Genomic DNA, 21,635 nt, shown 5'->3' with positions numbered 1-21,635 from the left:
CCTCTTCTCCGCTTGGTTTCCCTCTTTCTCTCCTCCTGCCTGCCCCCCATGCCCCAGTCGCCCATGAAACTAGGAAGCCCTTGTGGCTGAGGTATCCCCCGCAGTGAAGAGGGCAGGAAGGGTTGTGGAGGGGGACGCGGGGGCCGTGATCTCGCTCCCTGGTGCCCTGGCTGGCTGGATGTCGGCCGGGGGTGGGGATCGGCCGCTCTGAATGGACTCAGTGTAGAGGCAGGAAAAGCAAACACCTCCGTGTGGGCCTGCTGGCAGTGGATGGGAGTGGGGAGGGGCAGGGGCCTGGGTTCCTCTCAGCCTCCTTGATCAGACCTCTCCCCATTCCTGAGGCTCCTTGACTCCCTGGACCCTTGGCCTACAGTGTCCAGAAGGAGAGTGGGGTGGAGGTTTGGGGCAAGCCCTCCGTGAGACACCTTTGCTCCAATCTTTCCCTGCTCCTCTGCCCAACCCCCAGCCAGTACCCTTCCTGCCCAGAAGATGCCAGGAAAATCTGTGCCCGGGAAGGGCGGTCTGGCACCTGAGGGCCCCGCCTGACCAGCCCTTCTCAGCAGCAGGAGCTGGGTGGGAGTCACTTTATGCCAGAGACGCCCCAGCAGTGCCATCCACCTCCTGGGCTGAGGAGTACCCCCAAGAGGCTCTGCCCGGGTGAGTGCTCCTCTGGCCCCACGGCCAGGCAGTGAGGGAGGGAGAGGTTGTCCACGTTGGGGCTCCCCGAGACCCCCCACAATCTCTGTGGGTCCTCATGGTTCTGTGGCATTTTCCGTTGTGACTGTCTCACCCTCTGTCTGTGTCACCAGTGGCTGGGTGAGGGGAGCTGAAGGGATGGTTAGAGAAGCTGGAGGAGGCAAGAGGGGCTGGAGTCTAGGGTATAGGACTCCCGGATTCCCAGCCAACTTTTTGTGTTTTATTTTTATTTGTATGATTTTTAAATTTCTGTTTTAAAAGATAAGGTCTCTCTTGTATGGAATATATCTTTATATTAAAAAAAAAAAAAAGGGCCGGGCGCGGTGGCTCAAGCCTGTAATCCCAGCACTTTGGGAGGCCGAGGCGGGCGGATCACAAGGTCAGGAGATCGAGACCACAGTGAAACCCCGTCTCTACTAAAAATACAAAAAAAAATTAGCCGGGCGCGGTGGCGGGCGCCTGTAGTCCCAGCTACTCAGGAGGCTGAGGCAGGAGAATGGCGGGAACCCGGGAGGCGGAGCTTGCAGTGAGCCGAGATCGCGCCACTGCACTCCAGCCTGGGCAACAGCGTAAGACTCCATCTCAAAAAAAAAAAAAAAAAAAAAAGATAAGGTCTCACTATATTGCCCAGGCTGGTCTTGAACTCCTGGGCTCCAGCAACCCTCCCATCTCAGCCTCCCTAAGTGCTGTAAGTATAGGCCTGACCTACCGCACCCAGCCTAGCCAACTTCCTGATTAGATTTGTGAAATCACAGAGGCTCCTGTAATGGTTTCCTTTTAACACTTTGGATTGTAAAAGACCTTTGGAATGAGCTCGGAAAGGGTTAGCAGTTCATCCCGGGTGACACAGCAGACTGGTGGTACTCAAACCCACCAGGCCTCCCCATCACACCGCAGGCTGTTTGTGTTATGGAAGCCACCTTGGACCACGTCTCTCCCTCTCCACGTGCAGTTTCCCCCTGAATTGAAGAGGCTGAGGTTTGGAGGGAGCCAACTCTGCCCAGCACCTCCAGGCCTTTCCTTTCTGTTCTCTCTCCAGGCACCATGCCCAGGGCCCAGCCTAGTAGCAGGAGCAGCCCCTGCCTGGGCCTCAGAGAAGCCACAATCTCCTCTAACTATCCCTGGGAAGCCATGGTTGCCTTACATCCCCCAGAGAATGGGGACCCCTTCGCTCTTCGTGTCTAACCATAGTCCCACATGTTGTCTTCAAAGCCCAACCACTTCCCAAAAAGCAAGGTCAACAGCTGACTGCATGCCACAGCACCCCAGTGGTGCCTGCTTTGAGGTGGGACCTGGCTGGGGGGGACCCGGCCGAGTAGAAACAGGCCTTCCTCACTGGGTCAGGCTCTGTTCTGAGGTCGTCCACGTACCTTGCTGAATGGTCACCACATTCCTGCAATGTGGAGTCAGTGTTACAGATTGGAAAACTGAGACACCGAGCGTTGAAGTGACTCATCTGTGGACACACTGCGAGAAAAAGAGCTGGGATTCAAGCCCATAGCTTGGCTGCAGAGCCTGATCCCTTAAATGTTCTTCCATAGTGCCTCTGATTCCTAGAGGGCCTCCACTGGAGGTCATTGCATTCAATCCCCTGCATCTGAGTGTCCACCCAGGCCCACCTCTGCTCACAGATAAGAATCAATCAAGCTTTTTTTTTTTTTTTTTTTACTTTATTTTTATTTTTTGAGACACGGTCTCACTCTGTCGCCCAGGCTGGAGTGCATGGCCACCATGCTTGGCTGATTTTTGTATTTTTTGTAGAGATGGAGTTTTGCCATGTTGCCCAGGCTGGTCTCAAACTCCTGGTCTTAAGTGATCCACCCAACTCAGCCTCCCAAAGTGCTGGGATTACAGGTGGGAGCCACTATGCTGGTCCAACCTCGTTTTTAACGGCAACTGCGGCCAGGGGCGGTGGCTCCCGCCTGTAATACCAGCACTTTGGAAGGCCGAGGCAGGTGGATCACAAGGTCAGGAGTTGGGAGACCAGCCTGGCCAATATGGTAAAACCCCGTCTCTACGAAAAATACAAAAATTAGCCAGGCGTGCCAGGCATGGCGGCTCACACCTGTAATCCCAGCACTTTGGGAGGCCAAGCGGGCAGATCACGAGGTCAGGAGATCGAGACCATCCAGGCTAACACGGTGAAACCCCATCTCTACTAAAAATACAAAAAAATTAGCCGGGCATGGTGGCGGGCGCCTGTAGTCCCAGTGACTCAAGCGGCTGAGGCAGGAGAATGGCGCGAACCCGGGAGGCGGAGCGTGCAGTAAGCCAAGATCACGCCACTGCACTCTCGCCTGGGCAACAGAGGGAGACTCCATCTCAAAAAAAAAAAAAGAAAGAAAAAAGAAAAGAAAAGAAAAAAATTAGCCAGGAGTGGTGGCGGGCGCCTGTAGTTCCAGTTACTCAGGAGGCTGAGGCAGGAGAATTGCTTGAACCCAGGAGGTGGAGGTTGCAGTGACCGAGATCGCACCACTGCACTCCAGCCTGGGTGACAGAGCGAGACTCTGTCTCAAAAAAAAATAAAGGCACCTGCTCCAAGGGCGGAATTTCCCCTGGGGATAAGCAGACATTTCTTTATTCATAGCCTTCTGGCGGGGAGGAGAGGCCCTCCCAGCCAGAACTCACCATGTCCAGCTGCCTCGTTGCTCCTCTCTCCTTCCCACTGGAGTATAATTTCGGGAAGGAAGCAGCTCCGCCTTGTCTTGGCTCCACAACCTCCAGGCTGTGTGGCGCTGGACAAATGACTCAACTTCTCTGAGCCTTAGCTTATCAACTGTAAAGTGGAGCTAATTATACATCTGCTTTGTGAGTCTGAGAAAGTTTACATGATAAAAGGATATGAAGGTCTGAAAGGGCTTAGTAAGCACCGTGCCTGGCACCTGTGAAGTGCCCAGGACCAAGTGGCAAATACTTCTCACTGCATCCTTACTTCTCACTGCATCCTTACTTCTCACTGCATCCTGAGGGGTCGCTCCCAGACCCTGAGATCCCACCCAGCCATAGCCAAGTCACCTTCGGGGTTGTCTTACTTAGCCATGGGATTGTCCCTGTTCCCCTGTCTCCTCCCTAGTCCAGGTTCCGGCCTCAAGAGAGAAGGCCCTAGGGGTACAGGAGTTGGAGGAGGGGGTTTGGCAGCACCACCATCACCACTATCATCAACCTCATTGAAACCCTTCTGCCTGCAAGATCAGAGCCTCGTGCTTTTGGCCTTGTAGTTTAGCCTTTCTGTTACAGATGGGGAAACTGAGGCCCACAGTGGGGAAGGACTTGCTCAGGGTCACGTAGCAAGTTGGTGGTGGAGCAGGAACGGCTCTCAGGCCTCCACATTCCCGGTTGGTTTTCCCTGTCTCTTCTTGACCACTGCCCACCTCAGGTCCTCCCCTGGTGTGCCTAGGGTGTGGGGCCTGGCACCCAGTCCTGCCTGGCAGAGCCTGGAGAGAAGCGAGCCGTGGTTGGTGGAGTAGTTGCCGCGGCCCGGCGCGTTCTCAGCCTGGCTCTTTGTCTGCTGCTTTGTGATGGTAAGTGCTGCTCCTAAATCAGTTCTGTGACACTGTTATTGTTGCCCAGGGCGCAAAGAGTCTAAACTTTTCCCCTGAGGTCAAGAATGTGGCTGGTCCCCAAGCCGCCCAGAGCAGAGGCCTGGGTGGCTGGGGGTGGGGATGGGGCCTCGCCCCGAGCTGGGGCGAGATGTTGGGGGGGGAGGGGGTCAGCGGGAACAAAACGCTTTGAAATGCCTCCTCTCCATCACTGCCAACATTGTCCGCTGCCCGCGGGGGGCCTGGCACCGCCTCGCCGGGGCTCCGGCCCCCAGCCCTGGCCAGGCCCAGCCCGACATCTGAAAATGGACAGAAGGTTATTGTCCCTTCCCGCAGCCCTTTGTCTGCCCCAGTTCCAGATGTCTAGGCTGGGACCAGGGAACTGACCCATGGTGGGCAGGGGGGAGGGGACAAAAAGGGAGAGCACGGGTCACTGCATCCTGAGGGGTCGCTCCCAGACCCTGAGATCCCACCCAGCCACAGCCAAGTCACCTACTGGGTTGTCTTACTTAGCCATGGGATTGTCCCTGTTCCCCTGTCCCCTCCCTAGTCCAGGTCCTGGCCTCAAGAGAGAAGGCCCTAGGGGTACAGGAGTTGGACCAGGGGCCCCTGGCAGACTCACGGACAGGGCTGAATCCCAGAGCCACCCGGTAACTGTGATCTTGGACAGGTATGGCCCTCTCCCAGCCTGCTTTCCCCATGTGGGGACCATGGACCAGGTTCATTCATTCACAGGTAATCACAGAGCCCTCCTACGTACCAGCTCTGAGCTGAGCATGGGGGCACGCCGCGGTGGATGGGCCACTCGGATCCTGTCCTTGACCATTGTGGTTAAATAGAATAGTAACAGGGAGCATTTCCCACTCACTACCTCTGGGTCCGGTCCTGGGCTAATCACTTTACCTGCGTCATCTCCACCTTTCCGTAACAAAATCAGAGATGCAGACGCATTGTTCCTGTCTCCATTTTCCAGCTTTGGAGACTGGTAGACTGTGAGAGGTCCAGTCACTTGTCCAAAGCCAGGCAGTCTGGAGGCAACAGAGCTAGGATTCTAGCCCAGGCCGAATGTAGCCACCAGGAGGAGTAATCTGCTAATGAATACTTGGAAAGAATCGAGCACAGAAGCTGACACAGCTCCATACTCAGAACTGGTGGTGTTAACTCCATGCTAGAGTGTCCCCATTCTACAGGTGGGGCGACTGAGGATAGGGAGAGAAAGCCTGGGGCAAAAGCTCCGGGGAACTTAAACAGTAACACCAACAGCAGTTCCAGAGCCGCCAGGGCTGGCCAGAGTGAGACGGGCAGACTTGGTTTCAAACCCCAAACCCCAACTCTGGATGAGCTTGGGCAAGTGATTTATTTAGATTCTCTGTGCCTCAGTTTCCCAGTTTCCTCTTCTGTAGAGTAAAAATATTCCCAACTGGTCAGGCATGGTGGCTCATGCCTGTAATCCCAGCATTTCGGGAGGCCAAGGCGGGCAGATCACTTGAGGTCAAGAGTTCAAAACCAGCCTGGTCAACATGGTGAAATGGTGAAACCTTGTCTCTACTAAAAATACAAAAATTAGCTGAGCATGGTGACACGTGCTTGTCGTCCCAGCTACAAGCTGGGAAACTGAGGCAGGAGAATTGCTTGAACCGGGGAGGCAAGAGGTTGCAGTGAGTCAAGATAGTACCACTGCACTCCAGCCTAGGTGACACAGCAACAGAATCCGTCTCAAAAAAAAAAAAAAGAATTCCTGACTTCACAGGGTTGTTGTGAAAATCAAGTTAGATAATACATTTAAAGCACTTAGCAGGCTGGGTGCGCTGGCTCACGCCTGTAATCCCAGCACTTTGGGAGGCTGAGACAGGTACATCACCTGAGGTCAGGAGTTGGAGACCAGCCTGACCAACATGGTGAAACCCCATCTCCACTAAAAATACAAAAATCAACTGGGTGTGGTGGCAGATGCCTGTAATCCCAGCTACTCAGGAGGCTGAGGCAGGAGAATCGCTTGAACCTGGGAGGCAGAGGCTGCAGTGAGCCGAGATCATGCCATTGCACTCCAGCCTGGGTGACAGAGTGAGACTCCATTGCCCACTCCAAAAAAAAGCACTTAGCAGATGCCTGGCACACAGCAAACGGTTAATGATAGCTATTATTATTATTCTGAATAAGGTTAACATTTATCCCTTTGAGCTTCCTGCTGGGTTCACCTGAGGACAAGGCTCTGTGGAGCAGGGCGGGGGTTAGGAGTTGTTGAAGGGGGTGGGGATAGCAAAACTTGGTTTTCTTGGGGTCTCTAGAAGTCCCGCGATGGGCTAGTTCTGTGGGTCTGGGGGAGGCAGAAGGGATCAGGGCTGAGAGAGGGAAGGGGCTGCCTGGGCCCAGAGGAGTTAACAGCTCCCAGGACCTGGCTCAGTAGGGCTGCCACGCTGCAGCCACAGCAACGATTTTAGCAGAGGAGCCAGGACTGCTTCCTGATGGGCAAAACAGCTGGCTGCCCAGAGAAAACAGCTGGCCGGGCCCCAGCCTCCTGAGAACAGAGGCAGAGCCTCAGAGGAGGACAGCTGCACATCTGGGATCCTGGGAGAGGAGGGCATGGCCAAAAGGGAGAGAGAGGGGGGTCTGTGGAAGTGTGTGTGGGTGTTGGGTGGACCCCCAGAATGGGGGGGTGGAGGGCAGATTCCTAGAGCAGAGACCAGGGTGTGCTAAGTCCAAGCAGAATGGGCAGGGATGCCTCCAGCTGGACTTTGAGGGTCTCAGTCTTCCCTCAAATAGGAAAGATGAGGGGCAGGGGAGGATCTTGGGGACAAGCCTCTGCCCAGCCCTGGGTCCTCTTGGAACCGGGCTTGGAGCTGAAGGTGGGGAGGGTGCCCAAGCTGAGCTCCTGGATTCCCATCTGCCGAGCTGCACCCAGAACCAGGAGTGGGGCGCAGGCCCATCCTCTGGCCAGGATCCTGGGCTCCCTTGGCCACAAAGCAGGACAGGGGACCAGAGATCCCCCAACTCAGGAGACGTGAAGCTGGCAGCTGGTAAGAGCATCCAAGCATCCTCTCTGCTTTGGGTCCCCATTTCAAGCCTGTTTGGCTGCCAGGCCATGAGGACTCCCAATCCGCGGGCCCTGCCTGGGCCCTGGGGCACCCCCAGGCTGCCCCTACCCATTGGCAAGGAAGCAGCACCTGGGACCTCAAATGAGGTGGGGCAGGGTATGCAGAGGGTTAATGGGGGTGTGGCCAGAGTCCACTGAAGCAGAGCAGCCTACCCGGGTTCCTGACCCCCAACTCCCAGTGGCCTGATACCCCTAGTTTCTCTTTGGCCCAAAGGGGCTCTTGTAGCCCACCTCCCTAACCTCCAGGAGTAGGGGTTGGCCCCTAGTTTGAGTCTGCCAACCTCAGCTCCCCTCTCCCTGGTGAAGCCATGCTACAAAGTCTTTACCAGGAGCAGGCAGGCCCTGGAACTGAGGCTCCCAGAGGGAAGCAGGCGCTGGCGAGGGGGACAGTTCTTGCAGGGTCTCTACTCCGGAAAGCCAGAGTCAAGCCTGAGGTGCTGGCGCCACCACCTGGATTTGGTCAGAACTGCAATGGCTGCAGTGGGTGAGGATGCTGCAGGCAGAAACCAGCAGCCCCCCAGGTGTCAGCCCCATAGGATCCGGATCCGGCTCAGCCAGATGGGCCCAAGCAATCATTTTTTTCCAGGCATGACCCAGCTAATGAGGTCTTAGGCTTCACAGGACAGCACTTTTTTTCTATTTTGGAGACAGAGATTTGCTCTTGTTGCCCAGGCTGGAGTACAGTGGCACAATCTCGGCTCACCGCAACCTCTGCCTCCTGGGTTCAAGCGATTCTCCTGCCTCAGCCTCCCGAGTAGCTGGGATTACAGGTGCCCGCCACCATGCCTGGCTAATTTTGTATTTTTTTGTAGAGACGGGGTTTCTCCATGTTGGCCAGGCTGCTCTCGAACTCCCAACCTCAGGTGATCCACCCGCCCCAGCCTCCCAAAGTGCTGAGATTACAGGCGTGAGCCACCTCACCTGGGCTTTTTTTTTTGAGATGGAGTCTTGCTCTGTAGCCCAGGCTGGAGTGCAGTGACGCGATCTCGGCTCACTGCAACCTCTGCCTCCTGGGTCCCGGTCCAAGAAATTCTCCTGCCTCAGCCCCCCGAGTAGCTGGGATTACAGGCACGCGTCATCATGCCCAGCTAATTTTTGTATTTTTAGTAGGGATTACATGCCTATAATCCCAGCACTTTGGGAGGCCGAGGTGGGTGGATCACGAGGTCAGGAGTTCAAGACCAGCCTGGCCAACATGGTGAAACCGCATCTCTACTAAAAATACAAAAATTAGCCGGGCACGGTGGCAGGCGCCTGTAATCGCAACTACTCTGGAGGCTGAGGCAGGAGAACTGCTTGAACCCGGGAGGCGGAGGTTGCAGTGAGCTGAGACCTCGCCATTGCACTCCAGCCTGGGTGACAGAGCGAGACTCCCTCTCAAACACAAAACCAAAACCAAAACCCTACCATAGTTTCAAGGCACCGGGTGACCTGGCCGTTCCCACCTATTTGACCTCACCTCTTACCATATTTGCTCACCTTGCTCCAGTCATGTGGGGAAAAGAAAGATCAGCCTGTTACTGTGTCTATATAGAAAGAAGTAGACATAAGAGACTCCATTTTGTTCTGTATTTGTGATGCTGTTAATCTGTGACCCTACCCCCAACCTTGTCCTTTGCAAGAGACATGTGTTGCGGTGACTCAAGGTTTAATGGATTTTGGGCTATGCAGGATGTGTCTTTGTTAAACAAAATGCCTGAAGGTAGCTTGCTGGTTAAAAGTTATCACCATTCTCTTAATTTCAACTACCCAGAGACACGTACACGGCCAAAGGTCGCAGGGACCTCTGCCTAGGAAAGCTAGGTATTGTCTAAGGTTTCTCCCCATGTGATAGACTGAAACTATGCTGCCAAAAGGTTTATGGAGATGTTTGCATATGCATCTCAAGGCACAGTTTTGTCCTTTGAACTTATTCATGTCACAGAGGTTTTTGTTCGTATGTCTTACTGCCGATTTCCTCTTTTTTCTTTGTTTATATTGTCCTGCCACTCCCCTGTCTTTAAGATGGTAAAGATAATTATCAATAAATACTAAGGGAACTCAGAGACCGGGGCCGGCGTGGGTCCTCTGTAAGCTGAGCGCCGGTCCCCTGGGCCCCGCTTTTCTTTCTCTATACTTTGTCTCTGTGTCTTATTTCTTTTCTCAAGTCTCTCGTTCCACCTTACGAGAAACACCCACAGGTGTGGAGGGGCAGGCCACCCCTTCACAGTCACACTGGCCGTCTTGCATGTTCCCACCTCAGGGCCTTTGCTCTACCTGTTCCTTTATCCGGAACACTCTTCCCGCAGATCTCCCCTTGATTAGCTCTTCCTTATGTTCCAAAATGTCTTCCCTGACCCCTCTGTCTGAATGTTGCTCTACTCCCAACTACTCTCAGTTCTCTCTCCTTCCTTCCTTCCTTCCTTCCTTCCTTCCTTCCTTCCTTCCTTCCTTCTTTCCTTCCTTCCTTCCTTTCTTCCTTTCTTCCTTTCTCTCTTTCTTTCTTTTTCAGCCAGTGTCTGGCTCTGTTGCCCAGGCTGGAGTGCAGTGGCGCAATCTCAGGTCACTGCAACCTCTGCCTCCTGGGCTCAAGTGATTCTCCCACCTCAACCTCCTGAGTAGCTGGGACTACAGGCGTGCAGCACCATGCTCGGCTAATTTTTGTATTTTTTGTAGAGAGAGGGTTTCACTATGTTGGCCAGGCTGGTCTCAAACTCCTGAGCCCAAGCAATGTGCCTGCCCTGGCTTCCCAAAGTGCTGGGATTACAGGTGTGAGCCACTGCCTTCAGCCTACTCTCAGTTCTTGATCACGTGTTTCAATTTGTTCATGGCATTTACCATTCCTTGAAATTATCTCTTCATTGATTGTTTTGCTTGTTGCCTATCTGTCTCTCCTCACCAGAATGTAAGGAGCCTAGGAACAGAGACTGCGTCTGTTTTGTGCACCTCTGTATTCCCAGCCCCTTGCGTTGCATCTGCACATAGTAAGTACTCAGGAAATAGTTGCTGAATGAACAGGATCATATAGAATGACCTGTAGGATATGTCTCCCAGACATGGCATCAGGGAAATCTTTGCAGAGAGAGGAAGTTTGGGCTGAGACTATAGGACCCAGAGTGTAGAAGCTGTCCAGTAAAGACCAGTCCAGGCAGCGGGACCAAGGGAAAAAATAAGAATGTGGGAAGGTCCAAAAGCATGGAGTATTCTAGAAACTGTAAATTGTGCAATTTGGCTGGAGCATAAGGTTGGGTCTACAAAATAAGTAAATAAATAAATATTAGGCATGCACCTGTAGTCCCAGCTACTCAGGAGGCTGAGGCGGGAGGATGGCTTGAGTCCAGGAGTTCGAGGCTGCAGTGAGCAATGATCATGCTACTGTACTCCAGCCTGAGTGACAGAGTGAGACTCTATCTCAATTAAAAAAAAAAAAAGGAGGGCTGCTGAGGCCAAGCACAGTGGCTCACACCTGTAATCCCAACACTGGGAGGCTAAGGCAGGAGGATCACTTGAGCCCAGGAGTTCAAGACCAGCCTAGGCTGGGTGCAGTGGCTCACACCTGTAATCCTAGCACTTTGGGAGGCTGAGGTAGATGAATTGCCTGAGCTTAGGAGTTCAAGACCAGCCTAGGCAACATGATGAAACCCCATCTCTACTAAAATACAACAACAATAACAAAAATTAGCTAGGCTTGGTGGCGTGCCTATAATCCCAGCTATTCGGGAGGCTGAGGCAGGAGAATCACCTCAAACTGGGAGGCAGAGGTTGCAGTGAGGGAAGATCGTGACACTGTACTCCAGCCTGGGTGACAGAGCGAAACTCTGGATAAAAAAAAAAAAGACTAGCCCAGGCAACATAGTGACACCCCGTGGTGCATGCCTGTAGCCTCATGCAGTTCCAGCTATTCAGGAGGCTGATGTGGGAGGATCACTTGAGCCCAGGAGTTCACGCCTGCAGTGAGCTATGATTAGACTCCTGCACTCCAGCCTGGGCCACAGAAAGAGACCCTATCGCTAAAAAAAAGTAAAATAAAAGAAAGGGCTGCTGCATACAGAATGGTCTCCAGGGAGAGAGTCTGATGGTGGGAGGATGGGGTGGGGATGGGGGCTGGAAGATACAGTGACCCAGGTTGAGGGACGCTGATACCCTGAGCCAGGCAAATGGGTGGTGCAGAAGGGAAGAGTTGGCCACCTGCAGGAGGTGCTAAGGAGGCAGCCTGACCAGGAGCGGTGATGGAGGGGACCGCCTCTTCATCAGCAACATCCGGGTCTCCAGCCTGAGGGACTGGATGGGCCGAAGTACTGTTCCCTAGAGAAGGGAGAGGGCGCAGAGTTGCAGGGGACAGGGCGCAGAGTTGGAGAAAAGACTGGGGTGCCGTTTGGGACAGAAAGAGTTTGGGTCCAGGCGAGAAGCCGAGATGTCAGGTTTCCAAAAAGAGGGAGTGGGTGGCTGGGCACAGTGGCTCACACCTATAATCCCAGCACTTTGGGAGGCCAAGGCGAGCAGATCACTTGAGGTCAGGAAGTGGGGAATGCTGACTGGTCAGGTTGGAGATGGAATCATAGGAGGTGGAAGTTAGGTGTTCTTAATGTCTTCTGTTCCTGGGTGCGATGGTAGAACTGGTTGGGCCAGATTACCGGTCTGGGTGGTGTCAGCTGATCCATCGAGTGCAGGGTCTGCAAAATATCTCAAGCACTGACTTTAGGTTTTACAATAGTGATGTTACCCCAGGAGCAATTTGGGGAGGATCCAAAGGCTGCATGACCCTTAAATTGTAATTTCTAATCTTATAGCTAATTTGTTAGTCCTGCAAAGGCGGACTGGACCCTAGGCAAGAAGGGGGGTCTTTTTGGGAAAGGGCTGTTATAAATTTTGTTTCAAACCATGAACTGAATTGCTTCCCAAAGTTAGTTCAGCCTACGCCCAGGAGTGAACAAGGACAGCTTAAGGGTTAGAAACAAGATAGAGTCAGTTAGGTCTGATTTGTTTCACTGTCATAATTTCCTGAGTTACAATTTTGCAAAGGCGGTTTCACGGGGGCCGTTCTGTGGAGGAGGGGTGTGCCTCCTGAGGCTGGCTGAGGGAAGAGGTAGAAGGTTTGGAGGCTGGAAATGAGAGTTCCCAGCTAATGGCTTCTATTTTCTCCAAAAAGTAGTAGGGAGATTTCTGCTGGGGGAGAGGGGCGCTGGAATGAGGGATTGAGAAGACTGGAGGCTTTTTTTTTTTTTTTTTTTTGAGACAGAGTCTCACTCTGTCACCCCGGCTGGAGTGCAGTGGCATGATCTCAGGTCACTGCAATGCCTGCCTCCTAGGTTCAACTGATTCTTCTGCCTCAGAATCCCAAGTGGCTGGGGTTACCGGCATGTGCCACTACACCTGGCTTATTTCTTTTTGTATTATTATTATTATTTTTTTTTGAGGTGGAGTTTCGCTCTTGTTGCCCAGGCTGGAATGCAATGGCATGATCTCGGCTCACTGCAACTTTCGCCCCCTGGGTTCAAGCGATTCTCCTGCCTCAGCATCCTGAGTAGCTGGTATTACAGACATGCACCACCATGCCCGGCTAATTTTGTGTTTTTAGTAGAGACGGGGTTTCTCCATGTTGGTCAGTCTGGTCTTGAGCTCCTGACCTCAGATGATCCACCCACCTCAGCCTCCCAAAGTGCTGGGATTACAGGCGTGAGCCACCGCACCTGGCCCCTTTTTTTGTATTTTTAATAGAGATAGGGTTTCACCATGTTTCCTAGGCTGGTCTTGAACACCTGGCCTCAAGGCCGGGCGCGGTGGCTCACGCTTGTAATCCCAGCACTTTGGGAGGCCGAGGCGGGCGGATCACAAGGTCAGGAGATCGAGACCATCCTGGCTAACATGGTGAAACCCCGTCTCTACTAAAAATACAAAAAAATTAGCCGGGCGCGGTGGCGGGCGCCTGTAGTCCCAGCTACTCGGGAGGCTGAGGCAGGAGAATGGCATGATCCCAGGAGGCGGAGCTTGCAGTGAGCCGAGATAGTGCCACTGCACTCCAGCCAGGGGGACAGAGCAAGACTCCGTCTCAAAAAAAAAAAAAAAAAAAAAAAAAGAACACCTGGCCTCAAGTGATCCGCCCATCTCAGCCTCCCAAAGTCCTGGGATTACAGGCATGAGCCACTGTGCCTCAATGACTGGAGGCATTTGAAATGCCCTGAGGGGAATGGGCAGGGGACACAGAAAAACAGGATTCTTGGGCTGGGTGAGAGCCCAACTGAGGGTAGAGACCCTGAGTTTGCAGTAGCCCCAACCTACCCCAAAACAAGATGGCTATTAGGGTTTCCAGGCAGGTGTGATGGGAAAACCTGGAGGCAAGAAAGTTAGTGACAGGCTGGACTACTGGGGAGTATGGGAGGACTGGGGGGAAGAGGAGGACTTGAGGCCAGGGAAGAATCTGGAAGCCCTCTGTCTTAGTCCATTTGGGCTGCTATAACAACATATCTTAGACTGCATAATGTATAAACAACAGAAATTTATCCGCTGGGTGCGGTGGCTCACACCTGTAATCCCAGCACTTTGGGAGGCTGAGGCGGCTGGATCACCTGAGGTCAGGAATTTGAGACCAGGCTGACCAACATAGTGAAAACCTATCTCTACTAAAAATACAAAAAATTAACCGGGCATGGTGGTGTGCGCCTGTAATCCCAGCTACTTGGGAGACTGAAGCAGGAAAATCGCTTGAACACCCCACACCCACGCCCCTCCCCCGCCAAAAAATAAAGGAAATTTATTGCTTGTAGTTCTAGGGGTTGGGAGGTCCAAGATCAAAGCGTCAGCAGATTTGCCTGTTCCTCATACATGTGGCCTTCTAGCTGTGTCTTCTTGTGGCAGAAGTTGTGGACAAGCTCCCCAGGCCTCTTTTTCTTTTTGAGACAGAGTCTTGCTCTGTCGACAGGCTGGAGTACAGTGGCATGATCTTGGCTCACTGCAACCTCTGCCTCCTGGGTTCAAAGGATTCTCCCAACTCAGCCTCCTGAGTAGCTGGGACTACAGGTGCGTGACATCACACCAAGCTAATTTTTGTATTTTTAGTAAAGATGGGGTTTCACCATGTTGCCCAGGATGGACTTGATCTCTTGACCTCATGATCCACCCGCCTCAGCCTCCCAAAGTGTTGGGATTACAGGCGTGAGCCACCGCGCCCGGCCCCCAGGCCTCTTTTATAAGGGCATTAGCCCCATTCATGTCGGGGAGCCCACCCAATCACATCCTAATCAACTCCCCCTTTTTTTTTTTTTTTTTGAGACAGAGTCTCGCTCTCGCTCTGTCACCCAGGCTGGATTGCAGTGGCACGATCTGGGCTCACTGCAAGCTCCACCTCCCAGGTTCACGCCATTCTCCTGCCTCAGCCTCCTGAGTAGCTGGGACTACAGGCGCCCGTCACCACCCTTGGCTAATTTTTTCTATTTTTTAGTAGAGACGGGGTTTCACCGTGTTAGCCAGGATGGTCTTGACCTCCTGACCTCGTGATCCGCCCGCCTTGGCCTCCCAAAGTGCTGGGATTACAGGCTTGAGCCACAGCGCCCGGCCGGCCCCGCCTCTTAATACCCTGACATTAACATTAGGTTTCAACATGTGAGTTTTGGGGGTCAGGGACATTCAGACCATAGCATCCTTGGACCAACAGGACAGACAGAGGCTGTGGAATGACTCTGGGGTGGGTGAAGTAGGGAACACTGCTTTGCTTTAAAAAGGGAATCCCTCTTCTGGGGCTGGGAGTGGCTTCCCACAGGGACTGCCGTGCAAGGGAGGAGGAATCTGGCATCTCTCCAGGATGCTTCTCATTGCAGGGCCGCTGGCCTAGAAATGGCCTCAAATGGAAGCTGCGATCCGATCCTGGTGGAGGTTTTGGAGCTAGGCTAGAGATGAGGACTCCAGGGTTCAGTGTGCACTTGCTGCTCCTGCACTAGGTAAGTCCCTTCCTCTGTGGACCTCCAGCCCTCCCCTTCCAGTGGAGATAGTGTGCACAGCCCTAGCTCCCCTCCCTGAGCCTGGGAAAAGGCTGAAGGGAGACCCCGTGGTGTTCCTAGGAAAGGAGCCCTTCCCAGCGGTGGGAGGGTGAACGGGGACCCTCCCTCTCCTCCAGTCCTGTCTTCCCAGCCCCAGGACGGAGCTCTTCCTGTGTGTCAGCCTCCACGTGGGAAAAGTTGCCAGTGCATTCATTCTCTGGAGGAATCCCTGCGAGCCCTCCCAGATGGGTGGTGTTATCAGCCTGATTTTACCGAGAGGCTGCTGAGGGAAAGTGACCTGTCTGAGGTTGGTGACAGACACCCAGTTTGATCCCATCTGTGGTACCGCCAGGCCTCTCCCTTTTCTGCTTCTCTCCCGAGAGGCTGGAGAGTCCTTTCCCTCCTAGCAGGGTCCTAAGGACCCCGCGGTGCTCCAGGGGAGCCAACATCCCCTCCTTGGGAGGGCGTGGTGTGCCCTAGTTCTACACTCAGACCAAGAGAGGGCTGTGAGGGCTGTGCCGTTTTTTTTTTTCTTTTCTTTTCTTTTTTTCTTTTTGAGATGGAGTCTGTCACCCAGGCTGGAGTGCAGTGGCGCGATCTCGGCTCACTGCAACCTCCGCCTCCCGGGTTCAAGTGATTCTCCTACCTCAGCCTCCCAAGTAGCTGGGAGTACAGGCACCCGCCACCATGCCCGGCTAATGTTTGTATTTTTAGTACAGATGGGTTTTCACCATGTTGGCCAGGCTGGTCTTGAACGGATCTCAGGTGATCCCGCCGCCTCGGCCTCCCAAAGTGCTAGGATTACAGGCTTGAGCTACCACGCCCGGCCTGACTGTGCTCTCTTAAAGGGCCGAAGCAATGCGAGTGCTAGCGACCGCGGCAAGGAGGTGACGCGCAGGGGACTTAAGGAGCGGACCGCCGCGGGAGGACGCGCCCAGGTCAGGGGGACTCCCTCTGCGACCCCCACACTGGGTCTCCGGCCCACGCGTGGCCCGTCTGGTCTGCGGAGCTGGCGCCGGGGCCGCCAGAGGGCGCCCGGGGCGGAGGAGGGGGCGGGAGCCGGGGAAGCCCGGGGAGGTGGTGGCAGAGCCGGCGCCGCCCCGCGGGGTCTGCGGCTCAGGTCTTAAGGGTCGGCTTTATGGGCCGGGAAATCCGGTTCCGGGGGTTCAAAGCCCAGGGGTTCCATGAGCCCCTACTGTTCTCGGATGCCTGGCCGGCTCCGAGGCACTCGTTCCAGCACCCCTCCCCCGTCCCTATCCTCCGGCCCCTCCCCCGTCGCCCCTCCGGGGTCCAGCCGGGCGGGGCGGCTCCAGGGTCGCGGCTGGCGCGGGTCCCCGGGCCCTGGCCCTCCGGTACCCCAGGCCAAGGACAGAAAACTTGAGCATCCCCGCGCAGGGGTGGGGAGGGGAATCCCACTCTGGGGGTGCACTGCCCCGCCCTCTCCGGGTCTGCCTCGGCCCCGCCTGGGCCCCAAGCCCCGCCCCCTCCCCTCGGCCGGCTGCAGAGCCCCGGGGGCCGCCGCAGCCGCCCAAGCGCCCGCCATGCGCGCTGCCCCCGCCGCGCCGCTGCTCCAGCTGCTGCTCCTGCTGGGGCTGTGGCTGGAGGCTGCGGGCGTTGCAGAGTCGCCGCTGCCCGCCGTGGTCCTTGCCATCCTGGCCCGCAATGCCGAACACTCGCTGCCCCACTACCTGGGCGCGCTGGAACGGCTGGACTACCCCCGGGCCAGGATGGCCCTCTGGTGAGAGACAAGGGCATTGGCACCCAGTGGGCACCTAACCCCCAGCCTCGCAGATGGCCCCCGCCCCCGGCGGCCCTGTCTGCTTGCTCCCTGCCCAGACACCACCTAGACAGGCCCCTCCCCTCACAGACGGCCCTGCCAGCCTGAGCCCCCAGACAGGACCTCGAGCCCCCTGCTGGGAGACCTCTGAGGCCACAGGCCGACGTGAGACACCCACCCCTCCTTCTGGTCCCCTACTCCTTCCTCTTGGGGCCTTCCCTGGGTGTAGGTTGGGCGCAGCCAGCCCTTTTCACCCCAGCCTTCAGGGCCCAGCTCAACCCCGGTGGGACCTGTGGTTGGCTGGATTTGAAGAGAAGCAGACGGGAACCTCTGAAGTCCCCTGGGGCCCAACGTGGCAGGGATCGGCCAGGCTGGAGGCTTCTGGGCACAGGTGGGGGGTGCCATCAGCCCTGGGCTCCGGGCTGTGCAGGGGAGTCAGACCGGCTCCCTTTCCCTCTGGTAGAGGGGCAGGATCCTGTCAGCCAAGGGCAGTCCCCCTTCCTGGAGCCTCTCCCCTCTGGCATCTCTGTGCCCACAGGGCACTGGGATCGGAGGCCACAACCCCAGGTCTGTAGACACCAGAACAGGGAGGAGTCCCTGGCTGAGGTTGGGGGTAAACTGAGAAAAATGACAAGCCACCCTTTACAATACACCCCAGTTGGGCTAGCGGGGTGGAGCCCTGGCCTGGGGAGGCCGCCCACAATGACCACAGTTTGGGAGTTTGTTAGTTCCCACCCCTGTAAGACTTGACACGTAGTCTTCATTTCTGGGGAATTGGCTTAAAGGGGCAGCATCACCCAAAACCTGGGCACTTGGCTAAAGCCCCCACCTCTGTTATGGGAGCCCCTTCCCCAGGAGAGGGGAGGGTGTGCTCCATGACAGCGGAGCTTGGGCCCGTCTGCATTCTCAGGGACTCGCAGAGCACGGTTTGATCCTTATTACAACCTGGGGGTGGAGGAAAGCAGCAGCTCTTCTGTCTAGTCCCCATTCAGAGAGGGACAGGGGCTGGCCTGTGGTCACACAGCCACTGGTCACACAGGTAGGTATCTGCCCACCTAACGAAGGTTACCAGGGAATGTGGCAGGTGGGATCCTTAAAGTCGAGGTACTTTTCATCTTTCAAAATGCATTCATTGGCCAGGCAACGTGGCTCACACCTGTAATTTCAGCACTTTGGGAGGCTGAAGTGGGCAGATCACCTGAGGTGAGGAGTTCAAGACCAGCCTGGCCAACATGGTGAAACCCCGTCTCTACTAAACACACAAAAATTAGCCGGGTATGGTGGCACGTGCCTGTAATCCCAGGTACTTGGGAGGCTGAGGCAGGAGAATCACTTGAACCCAGGAGATGGAGGTTGCAGTGAGTCGAGATCACACCACTGCACTGCAGCCTGGGCGACAGAGCAAGATTATGTCTCAAAAAAAGAAAAAAAAATATATATATACACACACACACACACACACATATATACTTTCGTCTTCTCTTCTCTTGGTCCATGACATAGGCAAGAAAGCTTAAGTTATAGAGGGAGGACATGAAGCCCAGAGAAAGATGGGACTTGCCTGAGGTCACACAGCAGGTCACAGAACTGTGATGGGGACCTGGCTGTGCTGCCTCCAGCCCCTCTGCTGTAACATGCCTACCCTTTACTGTTCCAAGGAGAGCCCGGCCTCAAAGGCGTTGGTGCTTCAGGGTCAAGGCTGCTTTGGGGTTCAATCCTTCTGTGGCTGTGCCCCCTCAGCCTTTTTTCTTCCCATCCCCAGGTGTGCCACGGACCACAATGTGGACAACACCACAGAGATGCTGCAGGAGTGGCTGGCAGCTGTGGGCGATGACTATGCCGCTGTGGTCTGGAGGCCCGAGGGGGAGCCCAGGTGGTGATCTGAGGGGAAGGGTACTGGGGAAGATGGAGAACAGCTGCAGTCCAGAGAGGAAAAGGGACAGCCCAGAGCCACAGCCTCCAAGCCAGGGCTCTGTCCACTGCCTTGCAGAGAGGGAGGGGCATGTACCCCATGGGAACATCTCACCTCTCTACCCCCTCAGGTTCTACCCAGATGAAGAGGGTCCCAAGCACTGGACCAAAGAAAGGCACCAGTTTCTGATGGAGCTGAAGCAGGAAGCCCTCACCTTTGCCAGGGACTGGGGGGCTGACTATATCCTGGTAAGGAAGTCTGGCTAGAATTGGGCTTCTGAAAGGTGGTAGTATCTGTCCCTGATAAAAATCTGGGTATAGGCTGGGCGCAGTGGCTCACGCCTATAATCTTAGCACTTTGGGAGGCCAAGGCAGGTGGATCACATGAGGTCAGGAGTTTGAGACCAGCCTGGCTAACATGGTGATACTCCATCTCTACTAAAAATACAATAATTAGCTGGGCATGGTGGCAGGTGCCTGTAATCCCAGCTACTCAGGAGACTGAGGCATGAGAATTGCATGAACCTGGGAGGCGGAGGTTGCACTGAGCTGAAATCACACCACTGCACCCCAGCCTGGGTGACAAGAGTGAAACTCAGTCTCAAAAAAAAAAAAAAAAGAAAAATCTGGGTGTGACTGACCCACTGGAAGTCTGGGTCCTTCAGCAGGCTATCTGGGCCAGAGCCCAGACCAGATGTTCAGATTGGATCCCTATGTTAAAAGCTCAGACTAGGTACTAAGCCTGGACTCCTCAGATAGATCCCATTGTATATACTATATACTAAGCCTCGATTACTGGGCTGGAGCCCAGGGTATAAACTGAGCCTGGATCTCTGAACTAGAGCTCAGAGTAGGTGTTTGGATCTGTTTTCTAAGCCAGATCCCAGATAAAGGTCTTAGCTCAGCAACTCAGGTATAATCTCTGGACCGAATCCCTGAGTCAGTGCCCCAGACTAGAGCCATGGTCCAGAAAGGGATCTACTGAGTGAGTTAGACCTCTGTAAGAGTATTCCCATTGGATCCTAGGAGCCACGCTGGGTCTCTGGCAGGACCACTTAGTGAATTCTCTGGGGGGCTGCAGCCCTGGCAGGGCTGGAGCCTGTGACATCCCCTCCCCAAAGTTTGCAGACACAGACAACATTCTGACCAACAACCAGACTCTGCGGCTTCTCCTGGGGCAGGGGCTTCCAGTGGTGGCCCCAATGCTGGACTCCCAGACCTACTACTCCAACTTCTGGTGTGGGATCACCCCCCAGGTGAGGCCAGGATGGGGGCCTTGGGTGGACTGAGGTCCTGGAAGGAGGGACGTGGAGAGCAGAGAGCCTGAAGGCCTTGGGGTCTGTGGGCAGGGGCAGGGGAGCCCTCTTACAGCCCAAAGCATCCCCTTTCCCCAGGGCTACTACCGCCGCACAGCCGAGTACTTCCCCACCAAGAACCGCCAGCGCCGGGGCTGCTTCCGCGTCCCCATGGTCCACTCCACCTTCCTGGTATCCCTGCGGGCTGAAGGGGCAGACCAGCTTGCCTTCTACCCCCCACATCCCAACTACACTTGGCCTTTCGATGACATCATTGTCTTCGCCTATGCCTGCCAGGCTGCTGGTGAGGACCAGCCCTCCTTGAACATTCCTTGGATGCCTCTGCGCCTTTGCACATGCTACTCTGGCTGCTTACCATGCCTTTCTCTACCCTGCATTTCATCCTGTTAACTCTTGAGTTACAGCTTTGGGTCATGAGTTTTCTTTTCCCTCTCTCTCTCTTTTTTTTTTTGGTGTGATCTCGGCTCACTGCAAACTCTGCCTCCTGGGTACAAATGATTTCCTGCCTCAGCTTCCCGAGTTGCTGGGATTACAGGCACCCGCCACCACACCCAGCTAATTTTTGTGTTTTTAGTAGAGCTGGGGTTTCGCCATGTTGGCCAGGCTGGTCTCAAGCTCCTGAGCTCAGGTGATCTGGCCACCCCGGCCTCCCAAAGTGCTGGGATTACAGGTGTGAGCCACCACACTCAGCCAGTAGTTACTTTTTTTCTTTTTTTCTTCTTTTTTTTTTTTTGAGACGGAGTCTCACTCTGTCGCCCAGGCTGGAGTGCAGTGGTCGGATCTCAGCTCACTGAAAGCTCCGCCTCCCGAGTTCACGCCATTCTCCTGCCTCAGCCTCCCGAGTAGCTGGGACTACAGGCGCCCGCCACCTCGCCTGGCTAGTTTTTTGTATTTTTTTAGTAGAGACGGGGTTTCACCGTGTTAGCCAGGATAGTCTCGATCTCCTGACCTCGTGACCCACCCGTCTCAGCCTCCCAAAGTGCTGGGATTACAGGCTTGAGCCACCACGACTGGCCTCCTTTTTTTTTAAGATGGAGTCCTGCTCTGTCGCCCAAGCTAGAGTGCAGTGGCACGATCTCGGCTCACTGCAACCTCCACCTCCCAGGTTCAAGGTATTCTCCTGCCTCAGCCTCCTGAGTAGCTAGGACTACAGGTGTGTGCCACCATGCCTGGCTAATTTTTTTTATTTTTATTTTTAGTAAAGATGGGGGGTTTCTTTTCTTTCTTTTTTTTTTTGAGACGGAGTCTCGCTCTGTCACCCATGCTGGAGTGCAGTGGCTGGATCTCAGCTCACTGCAAGCTCCGCCTCCCGGGTTCACGCCATTCTCCTGCCTCAGCCTCCCGAGTAGC

General features: G+C 54.9%; 1 protein-coding gene across 12 annotated transcripts in view; it reads left to right on the top strand.

Moving 5' to 3' along the window:
• Nucleotides 1-21,635, top strand: part of CERCAM (cerebral endothelial cell adhesion molecule) — a 47,292-nt gene that overhangs the window by 12,406 nt on the left and 13,251 nt on the right. For 2 of the 12 annotated variants that reach the window (XR_012424322.1, XM_074016409.1), the window contains exons 3-11: nucleotides 467-657; nucleotides 4,073-4,217; nucleotides 10,211-10,292; nucleotides 15,123-15,242; nucleotides 16,130-16,219; nucleotides 18,821-18,931; nucleotides 19,101-19,218; nucleotides 20,091-20,225; nucleotides 20,364-20,568. Coding sequence is in view for 10 of the 12 variants with exons in the window: in XM_074016409.1 (XP_073872510.1) it covers nucleotides 18,858-18,931; nucleotides 19,101-19,218; nucleotides 20,091-20,225; nucleotides 20,364-20,568 (532 nt within the window). In the remaining 2 variants the exon portion in view is untranslated. Of the gene's footprint in view, nucleotides 1-332; nucleotides 658-4,072; nucleotides 4,218-6,755; nucleotides 7,253-10,210; nucleotides 10,293-15,122; nucleotides 15,243-15,432; nucleotides 15,589-16,129; nucleotides 16,220-16,783; nucleotides 17,020-17,153; nucleotides 17,224-17,968; nucleotides 18,098-18,242; nucleotides 18,262-18,820; nucleotides 18,932-19,100; nucleotides 19,219-20,090; nucleotides 20,226-20,363; nucleotides 20,569-21,635 lie in introns of those variants that run through there. The other 10 variants (XR_012424321.1, XM_015436397.3, XM_074016410.1 and 7 more) reach the window with 9 other exon arrangements.

The sequence above is a fragment of the Macaca fascicularis genome, chromosome 15 (genome assembly GCF_037993035.2).
Source record: "Macaca fascicularis isolate 582-1 chromosome 15, T2T-MFA8v1.1".
Lineage (NCBI taxonomy): Eukaryota > Metazoa > Chordata > Mammalia > Primates > Cercopithecidae > Macaca > Macaca fascicularis.
The sequence above is the reverse complement of the archived record's forward strand: the minus strand, read 5'-3'. Positions and strand labels throughout refer to the sequence as shown.